The sequence below is a fragment of the Phaethon aethereus genome, assembly GCF_964289735.1.
Source record: "Phaethon aethereus genome assembly, chromosome: 1".
Taxonomy (NCBI): Eukaryota; Metazoa; Chordata; class Aves; order Phaethontiformes; family Phaethontidae; genus Phaethon; species Phaethon aethereus.
This window is the reverse complement of record NC_138575.1, coordinates 57,955,803-57,981,397: the sequence shown is the minus strand read 5'-3', so window position 1 is coordinate 57,981,397 and position 25,595 is coordinate 57,955,803. Positions and strand designations below refer to the sequence as shown.

The 25,595-nt window shown below is 46.5% G+C and overlaps 1 protein-coding gene across 1 annotated transcript in view; it reads left to right on the top strand.

The window, feature by feature from the left end:
- Positions 1 to 369: 369 nt before the first annotated feature.
- Positions 370 to 25,595, top strand: part of CACNA1I (calcium voltage-gated channel subunit alpha1 I) — a gene marked incomplete at both ends in the record, with an annotated part of 155,507 nt that continues 130,281 nt past the window's right edge. The window contains one exon of the mRNA XM_082008638.1: positions 370 to 650. Within this exon, the coding sequence (XP_081864764.1) occupies positions 370 to 650 (281 nt within the window). The remainder of the gene's footprint in view (positions 651 to 25,595) is intronic.

The following is a 25,595-nucleotide window of genomic DNA, read 5'->3' as shown; positions in this document are numbered from 1 at the left end:
CCAAAGCACACTGCTCCGTTAAGGTGCTCAGGCTGGCTCCAGAAGACTTGGCACCATCACCTGCAATGGTGCAGCACTGTGCCAGGGTGTCTCAGGGGCTACAGGGATGATTTAAATAGTCATGGAGAGGACTAGCCAGAAGAGTCTTGGTGGGGAGAGGGACCGGCAGAAAAGAGTTTTGCTTAAAATTGCTTCAGCACGAAGTGTAACTGCAGTTTACCATTTGTCGGAGTTGTCAGTCCCACAGCTCTCCCCTGCTCTGAACTCGCCAGGAGAGCACAGGTATGCTGTGCTCATGCTGCTGATTCCTCATGTGGCTTTAATTTATCTTTCTCCCCTCCTTTCCAGGGGTTCTTGCTTGTGGCTGGCATGGCAGAGTACGTCCCCCAGCCTACCTCCACCTGGCCCGTGGGCTCGCAGCCCCCTCACGCCTCTGCCATCTGCCCGCTGGAGCCTGTGGATCTGGGTGTCTCGGAGCAGCAAACGCCGCCAGAACAGCCACCATCCTCCCCAGAGCTGGGTGAGGATGAGGAAGTCACATCCCCACCGGACCCTGATGTCCCCTACCCCGACTTGGCCCCAGTTGTCTTCTTCTGCTTGAAACAGACCACCAGCCCACGGAACTGGTGCATCAAAATGGTGTGCAACCCATATCCTTTCCAAGCTGCCCCTTCTGCCTCCCTGCCTCTCGCTTCCTCCTGCCCCATCCCTCCCTCTCCCTGCCCTCCTGCGGTGCCTAGGAGGTAAGGAATGACATTTACTACATATTTAATGACCTGCCTTGTTCCTCGCCTGTGTTTAAACAGAACCTCAGTGGTTTCAGTGTGTGATCAAAAGAAGCTGATTATGAAAGAGGGGACTTCAGAGAGAGTTGCTGACACCCACAATCACAGGGGAATGGGTGAGGAGAGGTATTTTAGAAATGCCTGTTCTACCCCTTCACGGCTCCCTTTTAGCCTCCACCCTGGGACAGAGTGGGAATTGCTAGCCCAGGAGCTTGTCAGCAGGCTGCCACAAATGGCAGAGCTGTCTTCTCCCTCTGAGCGTACAGGCTTTAGTGAGAGCTCATCTTGCCTTTGGTGAGGGAACCACCACTCCTGGAACTTGACTGCAAGGATACCTAGGTGACCACTTGCCTTTCAGCATGCACATGTCACTGTCCTTCTGATGTCTTGCCACGATGCCTAGGCAGAAATGAATGGGAAAACCTGTTCAGAGTTTGATGCTGAGCCTCATATGCCCTGGGGAAGACCTTCAGGATGTGAGCACAACCTTCCTTTGCACCGGAGGTCAGCAATCACACGTGTATGTCACTGTTCACACTCAGTGCCTTGATTGCAAGGAGGCCCCTGCAACCCACCAGTGCAAATGTTGACCACCTGCACAACACATTAGCACTGAGGCTGCTAGGAAGTAAACAGCCTCTGTGGCTCTTGAGCTTGATGCAATACAAAAAACAGGTGGAGGGTATTTGCTCTTCTTCACACTGGGGGACCCTTCAGAAGGGGAGGAAGTGATGAATCATTGAAGAGGTTGGTCTAAAGTTTTGCTTGAACTTTTTTCTGGCCAAAAATCTCAAGTGATGGCACTTTCTACATGGAAGTTTCTTAGTTCCTAGTTAGGTGGGTATTATCTGTAAGGATGCTTGTTATGGTTTTGGGGCATTGGCTTCTAGATTAAATCTGAGCACACAGCAGAGGCTCACAAAATGTTCCTAAGAGCCTTTTCAGCTTCAAGAGCCAAACTCTGGGTGAAGCCTTGAGGTGCTGTCAGCAATAACAGATGACCTTAGGTGGCTGATGAATCTGGAGATTTGTTTCAATTTCAAATATAGGAAAAAGTTTGGGTTTCAGGTTTGAGCTCTTAAAAAGGTGTTGTGGTCTCGAGCACAGGTTATGACTGAGAACTTGTTGGAGGTTTAGGTTTTCTGCTTTCCTTTCTACTGGCTGCTCCTTAAAATTTTAAAACTTCACATTGAATTATGCATTGCTTTTCAACCACTGTGAGTCTGCACTGGCTATTATGTCCTGTGAATCTTGTCCCATGTGATGGGCTCAGAGTAAAGCATGAAAGATTTGTGTCTCAGTGCAAAGGCTGGATTCAGAAAATGAGTAATAGCCTGGTGTTGGGATGAAGATTTGCTCTTGAATGGGGGAAGGAGATTGTGGGTGGAAGAAGAGAAGAGCCTGTCCCTATTTTTGGCTAAGAAGTCAGTTGGAACAGTCCCTCCAGTTTTGTACATAGCAAGGAGTTTAAGGTATTAGAGCTGTGTTATTCAACGAGTTTGGCACTATATGTCCATCTTAGTGTTTAAATGTTACTTTTGTTTTAACCCTTGGATTTGTGTGGTATTTGACTCTGAAATGGACTTCTTCATAGTAGAAGCTTTAGAAGAAAGGAAGGAAAAAGCCTCATGCAAACACTTGTTGATGACATTATACCTGGCTACATGTGACATGGTGGGTGAAGGACAATGGTGGGGCTGCTGGAAACCTTTTGAAAGGGTTATTTCAGACCTGTGATTTCAGCTCAGCTGTGTGAAGTTAGGAGACTATTTGAAGAGCAGAGACTGAGTGGAAAGGATTTGGGTCCTCCTTTGATTTCCCTTCACCCCTGAGGTCTTGATTTTTGAACGGATCATGCAGTAAGTAGTTCTCATAACTTTTCAAATGAGTGATTGTTCTTGCACCCTGCAGATTTCTTGCAGGTAATCATATGTTCTTGGCATCACACTTTTTTTTTTTTTTTGATAGCACCATAGAAATGGTACAGTTCCATGGCCTGGTGGCAGATCATTCACTGTAGTCTCATCCCTGGCTTGGAATGAACCCCTTTGTAAGGGGTGCTTCTATGAAAGTCAAATCATGTCTTCTAATAATTTATATGCTTGCTTGCTTGTCTGAAGTTTTTTCATCCCTGTTTTATTGGGCTATTTGGTTTCCAGTGTGTTGGTGCCAAGCAGGGGCAGGCTGAGTCACTGTCACAGGGCAACACCTGGCCTTTCCTGAAGACTCAGCAAAAAAGATGGGGCATTAATTAAAAGCCTGTTAATCTATTCATTGACTTTCTAGTAGGCCAGAGCTTCATGATCATTTTTATGGAAGTACTGTCAATGAGACTTAAAATGGAAGTTCTGGTCGTTGAGGACTATGTAGCAATTTTTGTAAGCACAAGGTCATTAACCACCAGATTTCAATTTAGGTAATTGCATTCTACCTACTTAAATCCCCCTCCCCTGAAGATTATTTTTCCTTCCATGAGCAGCCCTGCAATTTTGTTATGTGCTATCAAACAACTGCCATGTTCCTTTGCTGCAGTGCAGTAAGAGGAGAAAGAACCACTTATAACCCTGCTTTAAATCAACTTGTGGTTGCGTGTCTGATGCTGTTACTGCATGTATTGAAGACCCAAACTCCCCTTTTAAGATAAGGACTATGTTCTGTGTGAAACTTGTGGTGTTTGTCCCCCAAAGAGAGCATTTACTGTGCTTTTGCCATTATGCTATATGGTGCAAAGGAGCCTGATGCTTTGAAGTTAGGTGATAGCACATTTCTGGGGTAGCTGTACATACAGTGTGAATGAATGCTTGAATTGCCCTAGCTTATTGGTGAGCTGTTTTTTTTTTTTTTTTTAAATCCTGATTAATCTTGTTAGATACAGGTAACTGCTGTGTAATCAGCTGGGTATGCAATGCACACCTGGGGTATGGCTGGGCTTGTGGTAAGTGTGCCCATCTGAAAGGAGTCTGGTGTGATGCAATATATAAGCAACATGCCTGGTCACCCAACAGTTTGTTTAGGCTGATTTCTGTTTCGATGAACAGGCACAAGGCTCGTTGTTCTGAGTTGCAGACTATGGGGCTGTGGCAGTTGTAATGTTAACACAGTCAATATCTGAGATATAGTTATTAGGCTGTAAGAGTTTTTTCCTTTTCTAAAACCTAAAATCCATGTTATATAGGATTTCAAGTCAAGCTTAGAGGGGAAATAGGGTGAAAAGTGTGAAAATGTGTTTCTAAAACAACGGTGTAGCATTCATCTTATGAATTTATAAAATGTTTGGTACTAAATAAAGGCCATGCCACATGGTGCCTTACAAATGGATCCTGATGCACTTTGCAAATTATGAGAAGATTATGAGAGAGATGCCTGGATGTCTGCATTGCTGTTTGACTCCTTGGGGTTCCATAAAGACTTTACACTTCATCCATCCCTAGGGTCCAGCACAATAGATTTGGTTTGTCCTTTGAGCCTTTCTTTAAAAGAAACCCTTTCCAGGAGGCCTGGACCTCCCTTTGCTGTTGTATCTATAATATTGACATGACAGCGAGAGCAAGAGTGAAGTGTGCCATTAAAAAAATCAATGCTAAAACTGTAGCAGTAACGAGATAGGCTCTGCAGTTCACTGCTCCATCATTTTCTTGCTATATACCAGCCCCCTTCCCTCATTTGTAAAGTGTGTTACCCCTTTGGGCTTCTGTGTTGCTCTCAGGCAGCAAAGTGTTATGTTTCCAGTTGATTTCAGTGGTGTAGGAGCAGCGGGTCTGGTCCCTGTTGTGCAAAAGCTTATATATGCACTTAATTTTTAGTACCGGGATCTGTGTTTTATAGGGTATAGAGCAGGGTGGCTTCTCAAAGCTGGTATGACTGCTTGTGTATACTGAGAAGCTGTCTTGTAGCTCATTAGCTATAAAGATCCTCCAAGGAGGGCATTTGCCGTTGTACCTGTCCCTACAGGTCCTACCACGTTTCTGGGGGTACCTTTCCTGTGACTTGTACTGGCAGCTGTTTTGGCTTGGGCTATGTGCTTGGTGCACAAGGAAACAGGACTGGCCTTGGGCATATTGCTGGGGAACTGGGAAAACCTACAGATTTATTCCCTACCTCCTCCCTGCCTGGTGCCACAGATATCCTTTCTGTATGAGCCAACTGAGTATAGGATGGTTGTTGATGGTAATAGTGGTGTTTCATGCTGGCATTGCCCTGTGGGAGCGGAGTGGAGAATCAAACACTGGAGGATGAAAGAAAATGATGTGCATGTGGATTGGTGATTGGTACTTGGTGACATTGAGCAGGTGATGGCATGGTGCACGGGGATCCTGTGCTGCCCAAACCACTGCTTTTCAGGTGACACACGTGGCCAAGGGGCCGACAAATCTTTTGCTCATTAATAAGTTTTGGGTGAATAGTTGTGTTACATATAGCACTGCTGTGGCTTAACCCCAGCTGGCAACTAAGAACCACACAGCTGCTCGCTCACCCCGCCCCGGTGGGATGGGGGAGAGAATCAGGAGAGTAAAAGTGAAAAATCTTGTGGGTTGATACAAAGACAATTTAAAAGGTAAAACAAAAGCCATGCTCGCAAGCAAAGTGGAACAAGGAATTCATTCACCACTTCCCATCAGTAGGCAGGTGTTTAGCCATCTCCAGGAAAGCAGGGCTCCATCCTGCATAATGGTTACTTGGGAAAACGCCATAACTCCAACATTCCCCCTTCTTTCTTCTTCCTCCAGCTTTGTATTGCTGAGCATGACGTCGTACAGTATGCAATATCCCTTTGGTCAGTTGGGGTCAGCTGTCCCAGCTGTGTCCCCTCCCAACTTCTTGTGCATCCTGAGCCTACTCGCTGGTGGGGTGGTGTGAGAAGCAGAAAAGGCCTTGGCTCTGTGTAAGCACTGCTCAGCAATAATGAAAACATGCCTGTATTATCAACACTGTTTTCAGAACAAATCCAAAACACATCCTCATACTAGTTTCTGTGAAGAAAACTAACCATCCCAGCCAAAATCAGCACAAACACCCTAGTCAATTACCAGTTCAGGCAATTTGTTTTTGTGTGAGTGAAACTTTATGTGCAGATTCTGTAGTATGTTGTACTTGTTTCTGCCTTAACATGTTGCCTTGTGTACTGTTGAACCCTGGATGCAGTCTTCATAACAGCTGGATGTAGTTAATTAACAAGCAAGCACGAGCTGCAGATTCATTGCAAGTCTTGTAATAGTTGATGTTGCCTTAAAGGCCTGAGCTCCTGTAATCCTCTGATTACATTTACTTTTCTTTTTATGTGTGTACATTTATTTATGTGTATGTTTATAAATAAAAAAAGGGTCCTGCCTCTCTAGTAGGTAGAGAAAAGCTTGGAAAAGTAACCAGAGGGTATAATAATACATCAAAAATTGAGTGGCTTATGAATTTTAAGCAGCATCCATCATTCTTGAGGACCTAGAGATCATGGCTTTCCATTCTTGGGGTCAGCAGTATCAGCTTTTATGGGCATACCTGGAAAAGACTAAAATGTATATGCCTGCTTCTTAATTTTAAAGACAGATCTCTCCTGTCTCTCTGCAAATCTAGCTCAGAAGACAGGTGAAGAGTCTAGCACTCATTTGAGGACTTGTGATAGCTTTGTATTGTTCTAGGTAATTGGGCAGATGTTTCTGCTGTGCCCTTGGAATGGATTGATTTCTATTGATTACACGGCTCTGTAGACCTCGTTCCAGCCAACAGATACGTCTGTATACCCAAGATCCAACAAGTGTAAGATGATTTTTTTTTTTTTTCCTGTAAGAGGTTGTCTAACCTCTCTGCACTCCACAGTGTGCTAGAGCAACTTTGCAGTTGCTCCTGTGGCATGGGAAAGTGAGCTGATCTAGAACTCTCCAGTGGACACGTGGTGTCAGTGGGATCGGTGCTGCCCTGGGTACATGCCGAATGCTTTTCAAGCTTTAAAAGGGGGCAAACCTGCTTTGGATCCTGCTGGTTTTTCTGCCACTCTGCCAAGCTTCCTACTGGTGGAATGAAATTTACTATTAGCAAATAAGGGTGACTTTTAATAAGCAAATTGTCCATAAACTTGATTAATATTTGAAGGCAATGTATGCACTGGGCCAACACTACTGTCTCCCCAGGAACAATCTATCCTCAATTACTCTTCTCCCCTTCTGTGTTATCAATACGAGCGTTAAAAGCAGTTGTTTCCTATGCTTGCGGACTTACCCTTAAGTTCCCTGTTATTTCTCCTCTTAGGAAGCTGACTGGGCTTCACCCCATCTAACTTTACCTGCCTGAAAACCAGGGATCCAGGCTCTTTCTGTAGATATTTGACAGACTGCCACCTGTAGCAGGAAATTTGGCACACTTAACTTACACACCCCCACCCCCACCCCCCCCCCCCTTCAGAGGGCAAAGTTGCTCTCTGGAGGTGCCTATTTTTCCTTCTGTACTAAAGAGGGAGTTTCTGGATAGTGGGCTGCAGGGATTGCTGGCTAGCATCCTGGGCTGCCCTTAGGATTGCTGTGCTGTTTGGTTCCCTGGATGCTATAGAGGGAGGCAAAGGGGAAGGCAGGGAGCAGGTTTAATTTTGGAAACGGTGCAGCCTGAACATTTTATTGTTTCCAATATGCAATATTGGGCAATCTTAGTTTTATGGGAGGGGAAGGCACACTGTCCGTCTGGACTCTGGATTGGAGGGGGGAAAGTAGTTCTGTAAAATCCAGCTTCTTTCCTGGGATAGAAACCCTGTTTCCCAGTCGTGGTTGGTAGGCAGAGGCAGGTAGCATGATAGTGCTCAGGACCTGCGCAAGTAGTTGGGAAGGAAACTGCTTCTGCAAAACTAGTGATAAGGGAGTGTCATTAGTGTGGGTTGTTTGATGTGCAAGATGATAGGAAGTTTAGAGGGATAATTTGCACAGTCAGATATGGTGTAAATGGAATTTAAACTTGTGCATTGTTGTTAGTAGCACACAAGGGATGGATATGTTTGAAGGGGATTTGCACGCTTGCAGTCAGTAAGAAACTGGCTGGGTTGCATATATGCAAGATGCACACAATTCCAGGCAAGTGGGCAGATATAAAGGGATGAGGTCTAAATTTGGCTGGCTTGCAAGCTGGCCCTGTGTATCTAAGCACAAATGCTGATATAGGATATCTCACTGCCTCCCATCCCTTTAGCTTATTCTCTGGAGGTTTTTATAGTGAGAAGTCAAAGACCATGGTTTGGAAATGAAGCTGGACAACAGCACAAACAAAACCAAATAAAGCTTCTGACTGTCTGAAGCTTTAATGTCCATGGAGTCTAAAAAAATTCTTAGTGTATACCTACTGTCTTCATGCAAAGCTCTTTTCCCTGTTATTGAAGAATAGAGTCATACGGTTGGGGGAAGGGCTAACTGCAAAATACTGAGAGGAGACTAGTTCAGGAGAGGTATTTTTTTGCTGTGTGTATGTTGTACAGCCCTGTTTCCCCAATGTGTGCCAAAAGCAATAAAAGACCTGCTAATGCTCTGTGCCCCGATGCTTCAGGAGAGTGGGGCTAGGACTCTTACTGCAACACCTTTTTATGAGGTATCTCAATGTTGTCCCTGGATTTCTGGTCAATGAATGTGGAAGCTGTGGGGAAGCAGGTGGGAGAGAGCAAAGGATGAAACTCACATCACTGTCTGGTGTAAATCAGTGTTGTTCTGCTATACCTAGTTAAAACAGACCTATTTGCACCAGCTGTTGCTCTTCAAGGTTGGGAAGATTGGTCTTGTCTTGCCATACAATACAGCACTATCCAGTGCAGACAGTGTGATTTGTGTCAGACTGGGGGGTACCTGGTAGTGCAAGGCTAGAGGAGAGGGATGATGTGCTCAGCTGAACGCAGGGATGGTAGCAGTGCCTGCATTGGGGGACCTCCCCATCCCTCTGCAAAGCATGTTGCTGAACCGAAACAAATGCTGAAAAATCCTTCTGGAGCATATTGTGTTTACTCACTGGAATATATTTTGCCTTGGAGATGAGAACCATTTACTCTCTGAAAAATGGTCAGTTTGCCTTTTTCAGCCTTCGTGAACACTAGAGCAGGGTGTGTGAGGGAGCCAGAGGGGGCTTTTGGAGAAATAAAGTGCAATAAAAATACTCTTTTTGAGACCTACGAAATACTCTGACCAGACCTCTAATTGCATGTTCTGTCATAACAATGTGAATTAAATAATGCAATTAACCACTAACAAATTGACCAGCTGCCTATTTGAGGACTTGACACTATTCCCACCCTAGACCATGGGGAAGGGCCTGCAGCCAGCTGAATTTTCTCTGTATTGTGGGCCATAATACTTGACAGGAGCTGCTTCAGGTGAGGAATGGTTAAGAGAGTTGGAGCTCTTCTGCAGCAAATGGCCTGCAGCTGGTCCCAGGATGGCTAAGAGGAAAGACTGTGTAGGAAAAAAAATCTTGGCCCATTTCAGACCTATGGAGAGAGCAGGAGCAAAGAGTCTGCCAAGCTGTCAGCCTCTAAGCTGGGAACATCTTTATAGTCCTAGAGAGACACCATCTTTGCAAGATGAAAGTGTAGGAAGGCTGCAGCCTGGTGTAAGATGGACCAGGCTCAAGCCTGCACCCACTTGTGTCCGGCGCCCACTTTGACCATTGGTTCTGGTTGGCCCAGCACACCTTGGAAAGCCCCTTCTCAGAGTCCCTCGCACATCTCCATGCCACTGTTCTTCACTGCCATCCTGTGCTTCGCTGCCTGCCACAGGGCCGGGGCAAAGGAAGTCCTGTTTGAAGCGTGCTTCTCTGAAACAGGGTTTGCAGCCTCTTGCTGGCAGGGACAGTGGTGGGAAGTGTCACCATGCTGGGCTGGCTGTTCAAAGGGACAGATCTAGTTGGAAGATTGGGCTTGCCCTGCTCTTGGTTGCTGCTGCTCCTTGGTCTGTGCTGCCTCATGCCAGCCATGCTCCTCCATCAGGGAGGGAATGCTGCTGGCTTTGCTGTCCTACCTGCCTCCCCTTCCTGGAGGGGTGCTCTGGGCTCCACTGCAGAAATGAGCAGGGATCATCTCAGAAAAAGCTTTGGAGGAACTGACAGGCTAGCTGAGGGGGATGTCTTTTATTCTGTCTGAAGATGACAGAAAGATGTAACCAGGATCTGGGGAAGGAGGCTGAGATGAGCAAGGAAGGCAGATAGGAGTGCAGCTGGATTTGTAAAAGAAGAGATGAAGTGTGATTATGAAGATGTAAGACAAAAACTGATGGTGACTGATAAGCGGAGGTTATCTAGGTTGGGAACAGCTACTCTGGCACCATGCTGCAAATCCCTGCTGAGCTTGGCAGGCATCTCAACAAATCTTTGTAATCAATGGTATCAAAAGCAGATGATGGATCTGAGAGAATCAGCATGAGTGCTTCATCTTTATTGGCTGCCATTAAGGACTGGTGAAGTGAATAAGGAGGTGGTGTGATGGTGGTGTAGCCCTCCTGCTAGACGACCTGCACAGGTGTTTGGATGGGTTAGCTGGTCTGGGGGCTGGAGTCTGAATGCAGTGCTGTGGTTGCAACTGCTTTCACCTGCCCAGCCCTGCCTGTGAGGTCAGCCAGTGGGGATGAAGATGGAGAGCTTAGCCTGACCTTCCTGCCTGAAGGATGATCATCCCTGCCTCCCTTTTCTCCAGCTTTCTCCCTGCCTGTTGCATCAGTGCAGATCAGGGGAGGAGAGCAGCTCCTTTTGGGGGAATGGGGGCTGTGCAGAGCTGTGATGTGGATGACCATCTGTCCCCCGAGACAATGGTGCCATTTACACTTATGCACTGCAACTCATCCAGGAGGAAAGCAAAATCTGTCCTTATGATACAAAACTACACTCTTTGCTTATCCTTTCTTCCTTTAGTTTTCCCTCCTCCGGTCTCCCCTCATCATCGCCTACTGTGCTTGAGTCTATAAAAGCTGCTGTCGTTCCCCCCTCCTCAAGTGTGACTCGGAGCTGCTGAGTCCCCACAACTCCTCCAGCAGCCCCTCCTGTGACTAGCCACCCTGTCTCTCCCCTCTCCTTTCTCCATCTGTGACAGTCTGTCATTTTTCTCTCTCCTCTTTTTTTTTTTTTCCTTGCTGTCATTCCTGGGTTTCGCTGCTAGCAGCCTGTCTCTGTTGATCGCTGCTGCCCTTCAATTGGCTCTTTCTGAGTGCCCTTCTTAACCAGTATTGTGGGCAACAGGCTTCCTGGGGGGAATGGTCAGGAGCTAAAGGGAAGGTCTGAAGGTATGATTTAAGCAGGGGGCATAACTCATTAGACAGATTAGTTAGAAGCAGGGAAAAGGCCAGGGCTCTGCAGCAATGTGTAGAGCTTAGCTTTGAAAAGAGTGGTTTTCCCCTATCTGTGGGTATCCCCAGTAGAGGGACAGTATAGGGCTGTGGGAGGGCAGGAAAGGGGGCAGAGTTGGAGGACAGTGAGGAATCAAGGTGAGGAGTCAGGGCAATGGGAAATTAGGTGATCTTGGTGAGAGGCAAGGCCGAGTGGATGAAAGGATCTTGATACCTGAAGTGATGACCCAAGCTTGGTTGCTGTGCCATGGTGGGGTGGGATTGTTGCCTCTTCACTCTCCTCATCCTCACACAGGGTGCTTCCATTCTCATCTAGAGCATTATTCCCTGCCTATCCTCCTGTGCCCTTCAGTGTGCAAATGGCATCCCTGACATCCCCATCCCGAGCTGCCAGTGTGCAGGAGCGCTGTGCTGACCGCAGTAGGACTGCAATGGATGGCAGCGTACAAGGGGTGCACCCACCTTGGGAGCTGGGACAAGGCCCTGCTCTGTGGGGCAGAGTGCTAGCAGGTGGGCATCCCCTGGACCAGCTCAGGTGGGATTTGCTGCTGGAGCAGTTGATCCTGGTCCACTCTGGGAGGTAGCCAGCTCCCTGCTAATCCCTGCTCACCTGGGCTGGCTCTAGGCAGATGCAGACAGATGTGAACTCAGCATGCTGGCTGGGAGCTGTGTAGCTGTGGTCTCCTGGCTGTGTGCCCTGGTTTGGAAGCTGGGCAAAGGTGCTCAAGGGTTTGCTTACAAAAGTTGAACAAACCCTGCTGTCTCAGCCTTGTTCCTCACCCCCAAACCTTTGTGAGAGCTGTTTCATCTTTAATAACTCTGTTTTGTTTATCGCTGCCTCCCCAGAGTAGCCTAAATGCTGAAATACCACAAGGACTTTCAGGTAACTTGTAGGTCGAAGTAACTGGGTGTCTTGAGAGGCAGAGTGAATCAAATGTACCTCTTGTGGGCTTTCAGTTCTTAAAGAGTCACAGAAGAAAAGGGCTAACATCAGTACAAATTCATCCAGGAGAAAGTTGCTCAATCCAGTGCTTGTAATGCTAGCTATGAGATTTGCCTCCACAGGCTAGATGAAGGGAAGGAATGGAAAGAAAACACATGGTAAAATATTAACCTCTCTATTGAAACAGGCAGTTTGTAGCAAACAGCAGTTCTTTTGTTTCATGGCATGGAAGAGGCAGAAGCTCAATATTTGAGGATGGAGAAATGTTTTCTTCCATGCAGAGGTTGATAGTCTCTCAAGTCAGAGATCCAAAATCTCTGCTTGCCTTCCAAGCCCTGCTTATTATTTGGGAGCACACTAAAACACCAGGAAGGTGTACTTGGCAAATCTGCCTTGCCCCATCATTCACAACCCCCAAAAGGATGCTTCCTACATTTACCTGTATCCTGCATCTTGCTTCTCAGCCAAGAACTCGACATTCTAGTGAAGCAAGAAGTCCCACTGTGAATACAATGTCCTTATTTTCTACAAAATATGCTACGGATCATTTGCCAGACAGCCAGCAGACATTGTTAGCAAACATTGTTATCAATAATTAAGCTAAAATATATTTGAGAAAAGTATGCTTTTTGACATATTACAATTTTTATGTCATTGCTTTTGTTCACATATTTACCACCTCATGATGTAATTTTTGCTTTGAGTAAGTCTCCTGGTTTTATGGGTGAATTTGGCAGGCTCTGCTTCGTCCATATGTGAGATTCAGGCCAAGCCTTGAAAGTGTTTGTGTCAGAAGTGAATTATATTAAAAAAGACATGCTCACAGAAGTGCAACAGTAATAATATATTGCCTTTGTGGTACCGCCTGATGTTCAGTGCTTCTGGCCAACTGTGATATTTCTTAATGAAGGATTTTGTTTTTTTCTTCAAGGCAATTTCTTCCTTGCTTTTTTTGTTTCCCTGTGGCTCCTTTCTGATTCATTTCCTTGATGGAGTAGGATCCTTCCCTAGTTTGGATTTTGCTCCTCTCTTCTGTGTACTTCTTGACCCACTGTTTAGCAGCCTCTGTGTTGGCAACTGCTCTTGTCATCTTAGTTTGAGTCCTCTTTGGAAATGGGATTTTAGTGACTGGAGGGGACCCTAGATGGTAGCTCACCTGTTTTATACAGGAAAAGACTTTGGAGGCAGCAGTCTTTTTATTGTTTCCTTGTAGCATTTTGTTTGTCCCATGCTACAGCCTCTTAGTTTCTACTACTTATAGGTTGACCCTGTTGTCTTTCCCTACATGGGCGACCTCCTGATAATACACAGTTTCTTCCTTGCTGGGTGCTGAGTAATATTTTTCCTTCATCTCCTGCCCAGTGGGATCTCTGGAGTCACACGATTCATACGATGGCCGTACATACAAATAGAACCAAAGAAATGGAAGACTTAATTTTCATTGTTACATGAGGTGGTAACACGGCTTTCTAAAGCTGCTCAACTTTTCCCATTGTAACACTTTTTATTGCTTAATGAAATTTTAATGTGAGGCCTGGGAGACAGGGGTCCAGGCAAAAAGCCTGTGAAGGTTACTGGAATGGGGGACCCAGAAGCCCAGGAGGAAAATAAGTCCAGAGGGTCAGGCAGCCAGCAGGGAGCTGAGGTGGAAGGCTTATCCACCAGATATCTGCCTGCCAGAGGGGAGGGACTGGGGAGCAATGGCATGAGTGAGCAACCTGGAGAGGGGACTGGGTGGGCTGGGCAAGGCTAATGGAGAGGCAGATAACTGGGCCGGGGAAGGTGAGGATCTGGATGGGAAGAAGCTTGCTGAGAAGGCAAGGGCTGGGGCAGTGAGCCCAAGTGAAGGCAGGTTGGCAGGGCTGGAGGGCTCAGGCTGCAGTGAGAAGGGGTGTGATGGGAGCATCCCATGTGGGGTTAGTGGGGTGAAGTAATGTCCCTGCCCCGGAGCCTCATCACTTTTGCATTCCTGCTTATTTCTATGTCCCTGCTGTCAGAAGACTTCTGTAAGGCCCATTGACTAAATAGGCATCACATCACTGTCTTCACTGAATGCCATCATCCCCTGTGGATGCAGGGATCCTGTGGAAAATATGCATGAATATGCAATGAAATGCTGTGTTGTAAAGGCAGTACGGAGAGGGGGAAACCGAGGTTCCGCATTCATTCCTAATTCTGTCTTAATTTCTTGGATTGAGTCATATCAAAACAGTCTCTCTGGAGGATATTCAAAGCATGATATTTTTTTTTTCCCCATGGCAGCTGCTAATTTATCTCTGCTTGGGTGGGTTGTTTACAGAATGAGCAAAAGAGGTCTCAGAGGCTACCCTGCTGCCCAGTGCAAAAGCAGTGTTTCGGAGCATTAAGCAACAAGTACTAGTCAAAAAACCATCTCGTTTGCTTCTCCATAGACGAAACAACATGGGTTTTTTTTCAGTTGTTGAAATACAACTTTGTTTTCCAACAAAAAAAAAATAGTCATACCTGCTATGGAAGTTTCAGCTCAAGCTGCCAGTGAGATGAAGCTCTAAGCAAGTGAAACTGGGTGTTGGAAGGGAGACAAGTTCGAGGCAGGATTAATTAAAATTAGTGTTATCAGTGTAGCTGCATACAGCCTTCTACCACGTAGTTCAGCTCTAACTGAAGCCTCAAGTTTCCCCTACAATACAGTAATTAACTATTAAAGTAGGTACTTTAAAAAAATTTTCCTCTTCCAGAGAACCATAACCCAGGATTTTTTTCAAAGCACAGAATTAATTGCATCCCTCCACAGTATCTTTGAGGTGCTGTTATTTCTTTAAAATGCATTTTCAGCATATTGTGATATGTCACACATCCTTTAAATATCCAATAGCTTTTTAACTTTTAAAAATCTATTTCACACTTAGTGGCATGTCTGTAATGCATTTTTCTGCAATGTGTGGCAGATGTCTGGGGAAACTGTGTTTTCTCCCATATGGGGGTTATTTTACTGAAAAATGAAAAAGGATTGGCACTTCATTTGATTTCACTGAGCTGTCACATCAGGGATTCTCTGGCTGGGTGTGAGACATGAATCCAGATCATAGGTAGACTGCAGAAAGCAAAATGTGCTCCCTTCCCTGGGTGAAGGGGAACTTCCCATGGAAGAATATCCTCCGAGGGCTGCTGAGGGAAGAACAGGCTGGGGAGGTCTGCTCTAGGATATGCTGCTCCATGGGACTTTTCAGCATGCTCTGGAGATACAGAAGTAGCATTAAGTGCGTACTTGGAACTTCCTCTATGAGGAGGAGGAAAGCGACAGCTTTGAGATTACTCAAACCTTCAGGGAGCTCCTGACTCCTGTGACCAAAGTTCCTGAGGTGGGAAATAAGCTAGGACTTCAGGGTTGGGTGTTGCTGAATTTGACTCCTAGGAGGAGTCATAAATGCCAGGACTCCAGTCATTTTGGATGTGTCAGGCCATGACTGCATGGCTGTGGTTTAGGGACAGAAGGGAATCTGTCATTGCTGTGTTAGCCAACAATACCTGTGTTTGCAGGGGCCTGATACATGTTTCTGCTTTTGACTCCTCTTCCTCTCTACCCTGTTTGAATGTGGCCTTGTATCCACTTGTCCTTGTGCTATGGTGAATCATGTCCCTCTATTTTCTTTTTCCTGTTCCCCATAGAGAGGGAGACAGACTGAGCACTGTGCTGGGGGCAAGCCCCCTCTGTCCTTTCCCCTGCAACATTAGAGGGAGAGGCAGAGGAAGGAGGTAGAGCAGAGGAACTGCTGCAAGCCCCTGAAGCTACTGCCCATGCCAACATCTCCCTTTGCTGAGACAAACATAGCGGAGATAAATACCAGGTGTCTCTGGAAGAGTAGTTAAGCACACCGACAGTCCCTGTTTTGTCATGTTGGGATATCTGAGTCTTTCTTCCAGCTTTGCATTTCAGAAGATTGCCTATGGCACTTGGCCCACCCCTCTTCTAGCATTCAGCCTGGGAGATATGTTCCTAAGTTTCTGGGCAAATAAAAATGCCCAAGGCTTATTTGGCTGTGGTTGCAGCCAGCATGTCCTCACTGCTGGTATGTGCGGGCATGGGCATCCTGCTGTAGAGGCATTTCTGGGCAGAGTTTCCAAGGGACAGAAGAGCATAGCCCTGGGGGAAGCTGTCACCAAGGGCATTGCAGTGGGGAAAGTAGGAAGGTGCTGGATATCACTTGAAATAGAGATGGGAGCTGCCGTGTGGAGGCAAGGGGTTGGGTGGTTAAACGACCTGGGACATTCTCCACAGGACAGAGCAGGTCTGTGGTCCCACCAGAGGGAAGCAAAGGTGTCAGGTTAGACAGCTCTAGCAGGAGAGCACAGAAGTGATTATTTCCTTCCCTGGCCACTTGCCTTCTCTGGGTACTTCTTGAGTGCGATTAAGAAGATTAGTGTCATGCACTTGAGACTTTGTCTTGCACCTATGGCATTTCCTATTCTTGTTTGCATGCGTGAAGGATTTCCTCATCCATTGCTGTGACACTTCTCCCCAATGGATGCAAGATTATTCTTTTCTGATGATTAACATTTTCATGGGTCTCAGGCAGCCTTTCAGGAACACAAAGAGAAATTCCTAGTAGAGAATCTGATGCAAAGTCTTTACTTTCTGGACTTAATAGCTACCCTGGGATTATTTCATCCCACTGAATGACCTCTTCTGAGACACTGCTGCTTCCCCCAAACAGCAGTGAAGCTTTGTATTTATAGGCTTATCTCTTGCACCCCTTCCCCACCAACTGTGCTGCTCATGCTTGGTGCCCTCAGGCACTTAGCTACATGCTTGTGTTTGGAAATGGCACAGAGGTCTCAAATGCACTGCCGTGAGACTGTCTCATCCTTCTCCCCCCTGCTGCCTCAACATGTGCACGCTGAGATGCAGGCTGGGGGAGAACTCTCATGGAGCTAGCGTGGCTCTCGGCAGAAACATCTGTGTGCAAGCAGCAGTCAGAGCATAAAAATGCACTGAGGATTGGACAGAAGAAAGTATAGGAACTTGTTACTGCAATGTATATATTGCTTTTATGTTATCAACTCTGTATATTGATGATACATACACAATAAATATGTGACTAATAGTGATACAGTTACTACATAATACATCATCTAAAGGAGTTCTTTATTACTGTAATTTACATGCATATGTATAAATTGGAGGTGTACTCACCATTCTCTTGCCATCCCTGAAAGATACAGGAGGATTATACGACATTTGCGTTGATGAGGCTTAAGTAAATATTTGACCTCTTGGCGAGTTCCTCTGCAATTATCCTGAGGAGAGACTGGCCGTACCTTCCTCTGTGCATCTGGCTGCATGATGCCAGAAGGATACAGGGGAAAGAGGGGCCCTTCCACCTGTATTTAAACGCCTGAGTGGACCTAAAATCTTTTGACTGGAAGGTGGAGATTTAAACTTCATGTTACTGTTCAAGATGTAGGGGCGAGATTGTGGAGCTATGATAAGAGAATAGGTCATGGTGGAGGAAACTCAGTGGGCTGCTGTATTTTGGGCCAGCTGGAGGACATTGATGGGGAGGGTAGTGATTGAAGTGCATCAGGCAGTTAAAACCAGTGGGCTCCCAAATGTGGTGCAGGCATGTTGCGATGCCAGTGTAAACCACCACTGCAAGGAACCGTATGTCGATGGTGGGAGAGGAGCCCTCCCAGCCCTTCCTGGGCACCACCCTGTGGCCTGGTATCTCCAGGCAGCCAGTGAGGGATGCGAGTGATGAGTTGGTTGAAAAGTGAAATGTACAGGGGCTTGAGTTCATACCCAGGAAACGACCTGTGGGCCAGTGATGGGAAGGCCCCATTTTGGCAGAGGTGGGCATGGGGCTGCCTGTGCCTGCTGGCTGCATGCAAGGTGGGCTTAGCCTCAGATGTTGGGCTCAGTACAATCAAGTGCTCAAGCTTTTATGAGCCATATCTGTTGTGGCTAATTGGCACCACTCTGTTGAGTTCCAGAGAGCTCTGCTTGTTAACCCCAGCACAGGGCCTCCTGGGTTTCTCAAACTGGGGTGTAAATCTTACTAGAGGCAACAAGCTCTTGCAAGACTTTGGCCACCTTTCTTGTTTTGGTCAGGCTGAATGTATCATAAAGGACAACCTTTGTCTGTGCTGTCTTCATGCTTCTGTTCAAACCAGGCGCTTACTGAAACAAAATGAAATCTGAGCTGGCAAGTTGGGTTTGAGTTTCAGCTTCACTCGGTTTGTGCTTTGTTCAGATTAATTCTTCTCTCCCCAAAATGCTTGTACCTCCCACCCTGTCCCCCAGACAGACAGGCAACTGTTGAGTTGTCATTTCTCTGCTTTCATGAAGGCCCAGTGGGATGAAGATACAAAGCAGAACATCTTCTCCCTTCTCCTCTGACAGCAGGCAGGGAGCTGAGCTCCCAGAGGAGCTTGTGCTTAGCTGCTGTCTGTGAATTGGTGGGATGTTGCTTTGGGGATACTGGTGGGTGTTGCTGGAGGGAAAGAGGGGTGAAGGTCCAAGAGAAGAGGTTATAGCAAGCCCAAGCGTTGTGGACGTTCTCAGTTCAGGTACTTCACTGGTCCTCTGTGTATCTGCCCATCTGAGGGAGGACCACTAGGCAGGACCTCCTGGGACTGCTGGGCAAGCTGGAGTGTAGAGAAGGCACAGGAAAGAGGACCTGGGCAATAAGATGAGGCAGTGCGTTAGTCCTTCTAGGAGCTGGTATGTCTTTAAATCTGATGTGTTGCCATGGAGTATGCCTGGCAGTGAAGCTCCCTTGTTGCTTCGCTAATCCCATTCAGGCAAAGAAGAATGGCAAGGACATTAAACACAACGCTGAGGGAAGGCACTCTGTTTCCTGCTCTCCTTGGCCCCTGCACTCTCCACTGCCTGGGCATCTCTACAACTTACTCCCCCACATGGGTTGGGTAAAACAGCCTCCCTGGTACCTGCCACTGAAAGCAAACCTGTTGCTTTCCCATATTGTGGGAACCTGGGAGAGCACCTGCCACAGCTTCTGCACAAACAATAAAGCAGGGAGGGAGAAGGGACCTTTCTGAGAAGCCAGGAGTGTGCGTGCAGGACTGGAGGTAGCAGAACTAGTGGCAATACTCCCACTAAGGTAAACAGCAGCAGAACTGGGTTGGTGGAGGTCTGATGTTAATTAACATAGTAATGACTGAAGAGGAAGCTAATGGTTCCATAATGGAAATTTCAAAAGATTCTTGACTGCAAGATATAGGTAACATGACCTATAGAAATTAGTAGCAAGGAGAGGACATGATGCTTTACCCTGCTCTTCTCTTGGCTCTTCTATAAACTCTTCTCACCATCATCCACCTCACATTGCCTTGTAACCCATCCGTCTCTGGACTTCCTACCTGCTGGTGCCTTTGGCCCTGACTCAGCCCCTCATCTGGGGTAAGCCATGCTCTTCCCTCATTGCAGGATGCTGGTGACCAGCCCCATCATATCTCGCTGGCCTCCTCACACCTTGCCCCTCAACATCTTGCTCACTCCAGTACTCTGGTTGTGGCCCAATGTATCTCCCTACTACCTGCTGTGGTACAGGAATCCCTGCACAGCCAGAACGGCCCACACAACTCTCTGCCTGCAGTCACCCTCCATCATCTGCAAGATCACTTCTTTTTTTTACTCCCCTTGCTTGGTGGGGAGACAGTTGAGCCACTATTCCCTCAGCACCTGGTAGGGGGGAAATAACCTCTAAGGAAGGAGTGAAGGGGGCAGTGAAGATAGAGGGAGAAGAAGCTGCTGCTGTTCCTCTACGTGGGGGTGACCATCCTATGGTTTGTGAGCAGGTGAGATGGGGTCCCTTCAGTGGGATGGAGCTGCCACAGGGACTCCTGGGTGAGCCAAACCCCTGCTCCAGGAGGGAGCAGATCCAAAGTGATGAAGAAATGACCCTGTTTCTCAGAGTGCAGCATGCTGAGTCTCTACTTGCTTTAATAAGCTGTTGCTTCTCCATGGAGAGGTTCCCTGTCCCATGTCAGGTCCCCCTTCCATGACAGCCAGAAATACTCCTGTTTTAGCCAGAGGCACCTTCAGTGAAAAGAAACCTTTCCCTTTCATGCTTGCAGGACTCAGTGCAAACACCCTTCACTTGGGAAAACCAGGGCTCAAGTCTTGCTACAGGTGACTTGCTCCCATGGAGCCCTCCTTGGAGAGCCCTGCCACCCTCTTGCCCCAGGCTGCCCTCCCTGTTGATCACCCCCTGCAGCTCTGCAGGGTCTCCAGGCCCCCATGCAGCTTTGGTGATGGGTCTCCCTCCCACACAGCGGGCTGCCAGGCAACTTGTGCCCATACTTGATTACTGATGGATTAACATGTCTGGTGTGGATTATTAATCCTGACCTCAGGCAATGTCTCATTAAGAATGAAAATAAAACAGAAAATGAATAGAAGAGGAAATGTAGAGACTGATGGCTGAAGAAAAGGGAATTGTGAGGAAGAAGCGTGAAAATGAGAAGGAAGAAATTCAGGTTAGGACTTGATTTCTCTGGAAGCAGAGTGGAGAGGAAGAAAAACAGGTGGTTTAATAGGGCAGGAGAGGAGAAGATAGAGAGGTCAATTGAGAGGAAGGAGGGTCAAAGGAGCCCTTGCCTAGGTGGGTCATGGACCTGCTGAAATTTTGTCAGGGCCAGGCTGAAGCAGATGGGGAGAGGAGGATTGTGAGTCTGAAGGCTGCATGAAGTATTCAAGATTCTCCATCAAACTAGCTTCTCAGTGGTGGTGGGATGCTGGACAGCAGGAAGACAAGAAAAAAATTGTCTGATAATTAAAAAAAAAAAATCTTCTGAGATGCAGCTCGCTCTGTCTTCTTACCTCTTACTTTCTCTTCCGTAGAGGAGATATGGTGTCCAGCATAACTGGACATCATAAGGATAGGTTTCTTCATCCTCTGAGGCTTTAGTTTGCTTTTGCTTTACTCTGCCTCATTTTCTTCCTCTTTTCCCCATTCCCCAAACTGAGACCATCCATCAGATGGTCACCAACTTCAGGCTAGCTGGGTCTTATTCCCCTCTTCCTACTGCTGGGGTAGGATATAGCTCTGTCCCCTTTGGACACAAATATGCCTCCTCTCTCCCCAGCCGCAGCAAAGCGGGTGGTGACATCAGCTGGGGAGTCACCTCCTCATTCCCTTTCCTTCCCCCTACCTGGTGCCTGGTCCCTTTGACTATCTGCTCTTGGGAGTGGGATGATTTGAACCATATCTGGTACAGTGAAGCCTTGAGCTCAGTTGAAGTGATACAGGAGCAGAATCTGGTTGTAAAAGTATCCACAAGGATTTTTCTGACTTTATCTTACCTTGGCTGGCAGAAGCAAAGCTCTTGAAGTGATGGATGTCACTGGGTGCTTGGGGATCCAGGCAATGGGAGAGCCCAGGAGAAACCAGAAAACTCAACTTTCTCTGCTCATGAGGTTTTGGACCAATATGTATCTGCCTAGATACAAACACCACACACGTGTGATATCACCCTTTGCTTCTCCATCTTCCCTTCCCTCCATGAGAGCAGTGGAGAGGCATTGCTTTGCACAGACTGGATGCGTGTAATCACCATGACCTAATTTGAGGTCTAAATCTAGAAGGGGGGGAAAACCAAGCCCATTAAGCTAACAAATACAATAAATGTCTACACTCCCAAATTCCAGTGTTAAATTCACTTAGTTATTTAGATTAGCTTTTGGTTAAAAAAACAAAAATCTCAACACCTGTACCAGTCACTGTTTTTAAATGTAGAAAACAATCCAGACTTAATTCTGAATCTTTCAGCTCTAGAGACCTCATTTAGAGATGACAGGTGCTGCACCTTGCTTTTGTGATCTTCCTGTGCATGGTGTGTTCTGCCCACTCTTCTCCTGCCCATGTCCAGCCTCCCCCTCCCTGCAAACCACACTTGATCTTTTCTAAGAAGGTGGAATTGTCTGTTCTTTCTGCTGATTCAACTGAGGTCTGCAGGTGACAGGTCAGCAAGTGCATGTTGGGTTGTTTTTGGAGGGGGAGTGGGAAGGAAGGCTATGAAGTACATTTGACATGGTTCACAAAGCAAGTGAACCTGGGTCATTGGTCTCCAGCTTTTCTTGATCACTCTCTGTCTGGCATCAGAAAACATCACAAGACACTGTTCAGCAGAAAAATGTTACTGTATTTAAGGCAAAATGTGCTACAGGACTATAACAGCATGAGTTAATAAAAGTGAAGGAGCGAACAAAAAGCAAATGTTATCTCAGATGACAAAATAACAGGCTTTCACAATGAACTAGCATCCTTCCCTAGGACTGATGGCTTCCAATAAGCCTGAGCTGGTTTTTTTTGCATCCTTTGGTAATCACAGCTGGAAAATGTTCAGAAAATCTTTTGGGTTTCCTCCCTACATCATTTTTGTAATAGGATCCCAGGTACTGAAATGTCTGGTTAAGGCTATTGATAAAACATCCACAGTACAAGACAGCAGCATATCATCCAATTTCTTCCAAAGATATGAGACATGCATCTGCATTTGCAAGAGCAGTATGGCAGTTCACATCCGAGTAGATTATGTACGGGAAGCCTACATGTTGATGCTGTCTCTCTATTATCCTATATCAAGTATTACCTTAGCTTTCCTCAAGTGTTGTTATTCTCTTTGGCTGTTTCCATTCCTCCCTCATTAGGAAGAATCCACAAAGGGGGAGTGAAAAATATTGAAACCTGATTTGGCTCAGGAAGCCCATGAGCTGAGAGTGGTTGGCAGCTGGAAGAGTGCCTAAGGGAAGTATTGTGTCTGCTCATCCCATTTTTACACACTTCCCTGGGCAGCTGTGTTGCAGCCCAGTCTGGACAGACGTTCAGTCCAGCTTGAGATGTTTATTTATTTGTTTTTGTTGTATTCCTCTGACTGCTCCCTGACTTGTGTAGGCTTTCTGAGAGTCTGTAAACATTTCAGGTCACTTGCTTTATTAACATCCTTTTTGCTTAACTCTTATCACAATTTTTCCCCTCCTTTGCTTTCAAGTTAGTTGCCCTTTTGATGGGTGTTCCCAGTCAGGGGGATACCAGACTTCGAGCTCTGAAGGGAACAGAAGCTGCTCTAATCTACCCAACACCTCTTGGTGGGGATTTCTCGCTCATGGTCAGTAGCTGTGGAGATGGGGTTGGAGACTACCATCTAAGCACCTAGTAGTGCTCACCCCATGTTTACCTGCTGAATAGAGCACTGAAGGAGCAGGCTGGGGAAGTGTCCCTGCCCAGGCTCTGTGGTGTCCCATCCTCCATCCCTGCTGCTGAAAACAGATCAGGAATAAGAGCTCCCCCAGATGAGAGGGGTAAATGTGGGCTCTGACTCTCCTCTGCTGGGTAAATGGACGCAACATGGAGATGAGCTGCTTGCTCATCTCCATGATGGGATGGGACCCCCGCAAGGGGGAGATTACCTCTCCCTTGGTTGGACAGGTCAGCCTGGCTCTGACTAATCTGGACACACTAGATTCTGCTTCACGGTTTGCTTTATGTTCATCTTCCCTCTCTCCTCCTTGAGCATATATGAGCCTTTGGTCTAAAAATTTAATTACAGTGACCTTTTTCTTCTAGGCTGTGATGAAGTCCCTGGTTACAAAGAAAGATCTTGACCAACTTACTGACTAGCTGGAGACTCAGACATGTCTTGAAGTTCATTTGAGGACAAATCTGTAGCACAACAATCAAGTGCAGAGGCAATTAATCAGCCTGAGGCTGCTGTAGGAAAGCACTGGCTGGGCAGAAGGTTTTGTTTTTTTCATTGCACAAAGGCCCAGACCTGTTCCATTACTCCTGCACATCCTGTTTGTGGCTTTACACCAGATCTGCAATGTCTTCTGTACTCTCACAACCGCTCAAACTCCCGCAGGCTGAGAAGTTACGATTTAGTCATAACACCAGTATTTCTCAGCAAGAGATGCGGATGATTCAAAGGGAACTGTTCTTGTTTCCACTGTTTTCTGGGCGTCTGTGTGAGAGAAACACTTCTTATTTCTGGCTTTTCTTGTCAAATTGTACTCAAAGTTAGTTAAGCGTTATTTTCTACAAATTGTTCCTCCTACTCTCCCAATCCAGTGTTTCTCTTTTGTAATGGGATTAGCTTTGGGTGCTGTGCTCTTTTCTTTAGACTCAGGACAGTATGTGGTTTTAAGATCTACTAATCAATTTTCTAGAGCCATGCTTAATTTCCAGGACTACACCTAATGAGATACTGCAAGAATGAAGTAGTCTGAGGGATGGTGACATAGAAGGAAGAGTAGGGGTGAATGAACACAAGCTTCAATGGGCATCCAAAAAACAACCTTGTAAAGGACTGAGGATCATGCAGGAGTGATTACTTCTTAATGAAAGCGATGAGGAAATGCTGCTCACTGTTTGCCTGGGTAAAGTCTGCTTTCAACCCCTGGGAGCTGGTGCTTGTTCACAGGTGTTACAAAGACAGTAACACAGCCTAATGCTAATGGGGACAAAGATGACCAAGGTTTTGGAGGACTGAATCTTCGGTGAACCCACTCCACCTTCTTAACAGAAGCAGCCTGTGCACCTAAATAGGTAGAAAGAGAAAATGAAAAAATGTATGGATACAGATGATGTTAGCAGTTTTGGTGGGAATTTAGTGCAGGACAGATGTTGGAGAGATTTATTCCAATTGAATAAAGTGTCTAATTTGACTAAAAGGTTGCTTAAAGAAAATGACAACTTGTAAAATTATTCTCTCTAGCGTTGGACTAAACTTCAGAGGGTGAAAATGACTGTTCAGTAGGGCAGAGGATGTATGACCCCAGAGGGAGTTTGAGATGGTTCACTTGCCAGTGGGTGGCGCAGCCTGATGGGCAGTGGGGGAAGGACACCGTTGGCGTGCGTTTTTCTTTTTAGTATCTGTCTGAGCTCTCCTTTGTGGGTTATCCCTGTCTGGGCAGAAGGCAAGGTGAGACAGCGTGAGAGCGCCCTGATTAGAAGAGGAGAAAGGATGAATATCGTGTTCCTTGGAGGAAGGCTTGTAGGTAGGGCACTCAGGTGTACGTGCAATGTTGCCTTCAAGTCTCTCTCTTCTAGTAGTGTATAAACATATTTGCCCTCTCGCCAAATCACTCTTTCCATCTGTTTTATGTTGTAGGCACCTTGGTCCTTATCTAATGGTTTATCACCTTGATAGCTCTTACCTTATTAAGTATGTCTGCTTCTATCTCTCTAATCTCTTCACATCACCCCCCTGGGTGCTCTCTCCTTTGTCTCTCACTGTTCTGACTCCTTTACCTGCTTTTTCTTTTCCCCACCCCTCACTGATGCATTGCAACCTCTGACATTTCTGCTTTCCCTTGGAGCAGTGGTGAGGAAACAGTGTAGTTGATACAGGAAAGGAATGCGATATATACAGCTGCAGTCTCCAGGGAGCTGGAGATCTGGTGTCCCCTGGGTTGGGAGCCAACCCCTTCAAGGTCCTTATGTCACTTAAGTCAGTTTGGACCTTTGGTGGCATAGACAAACCAGCCATGAAAGCCCCTGCTCTACATTCATGCAAGGAGGGAATTTATGGGGGTCAGCAGCTGCCCACAATATGACAGGGGATGCCCAGAGATGTTGC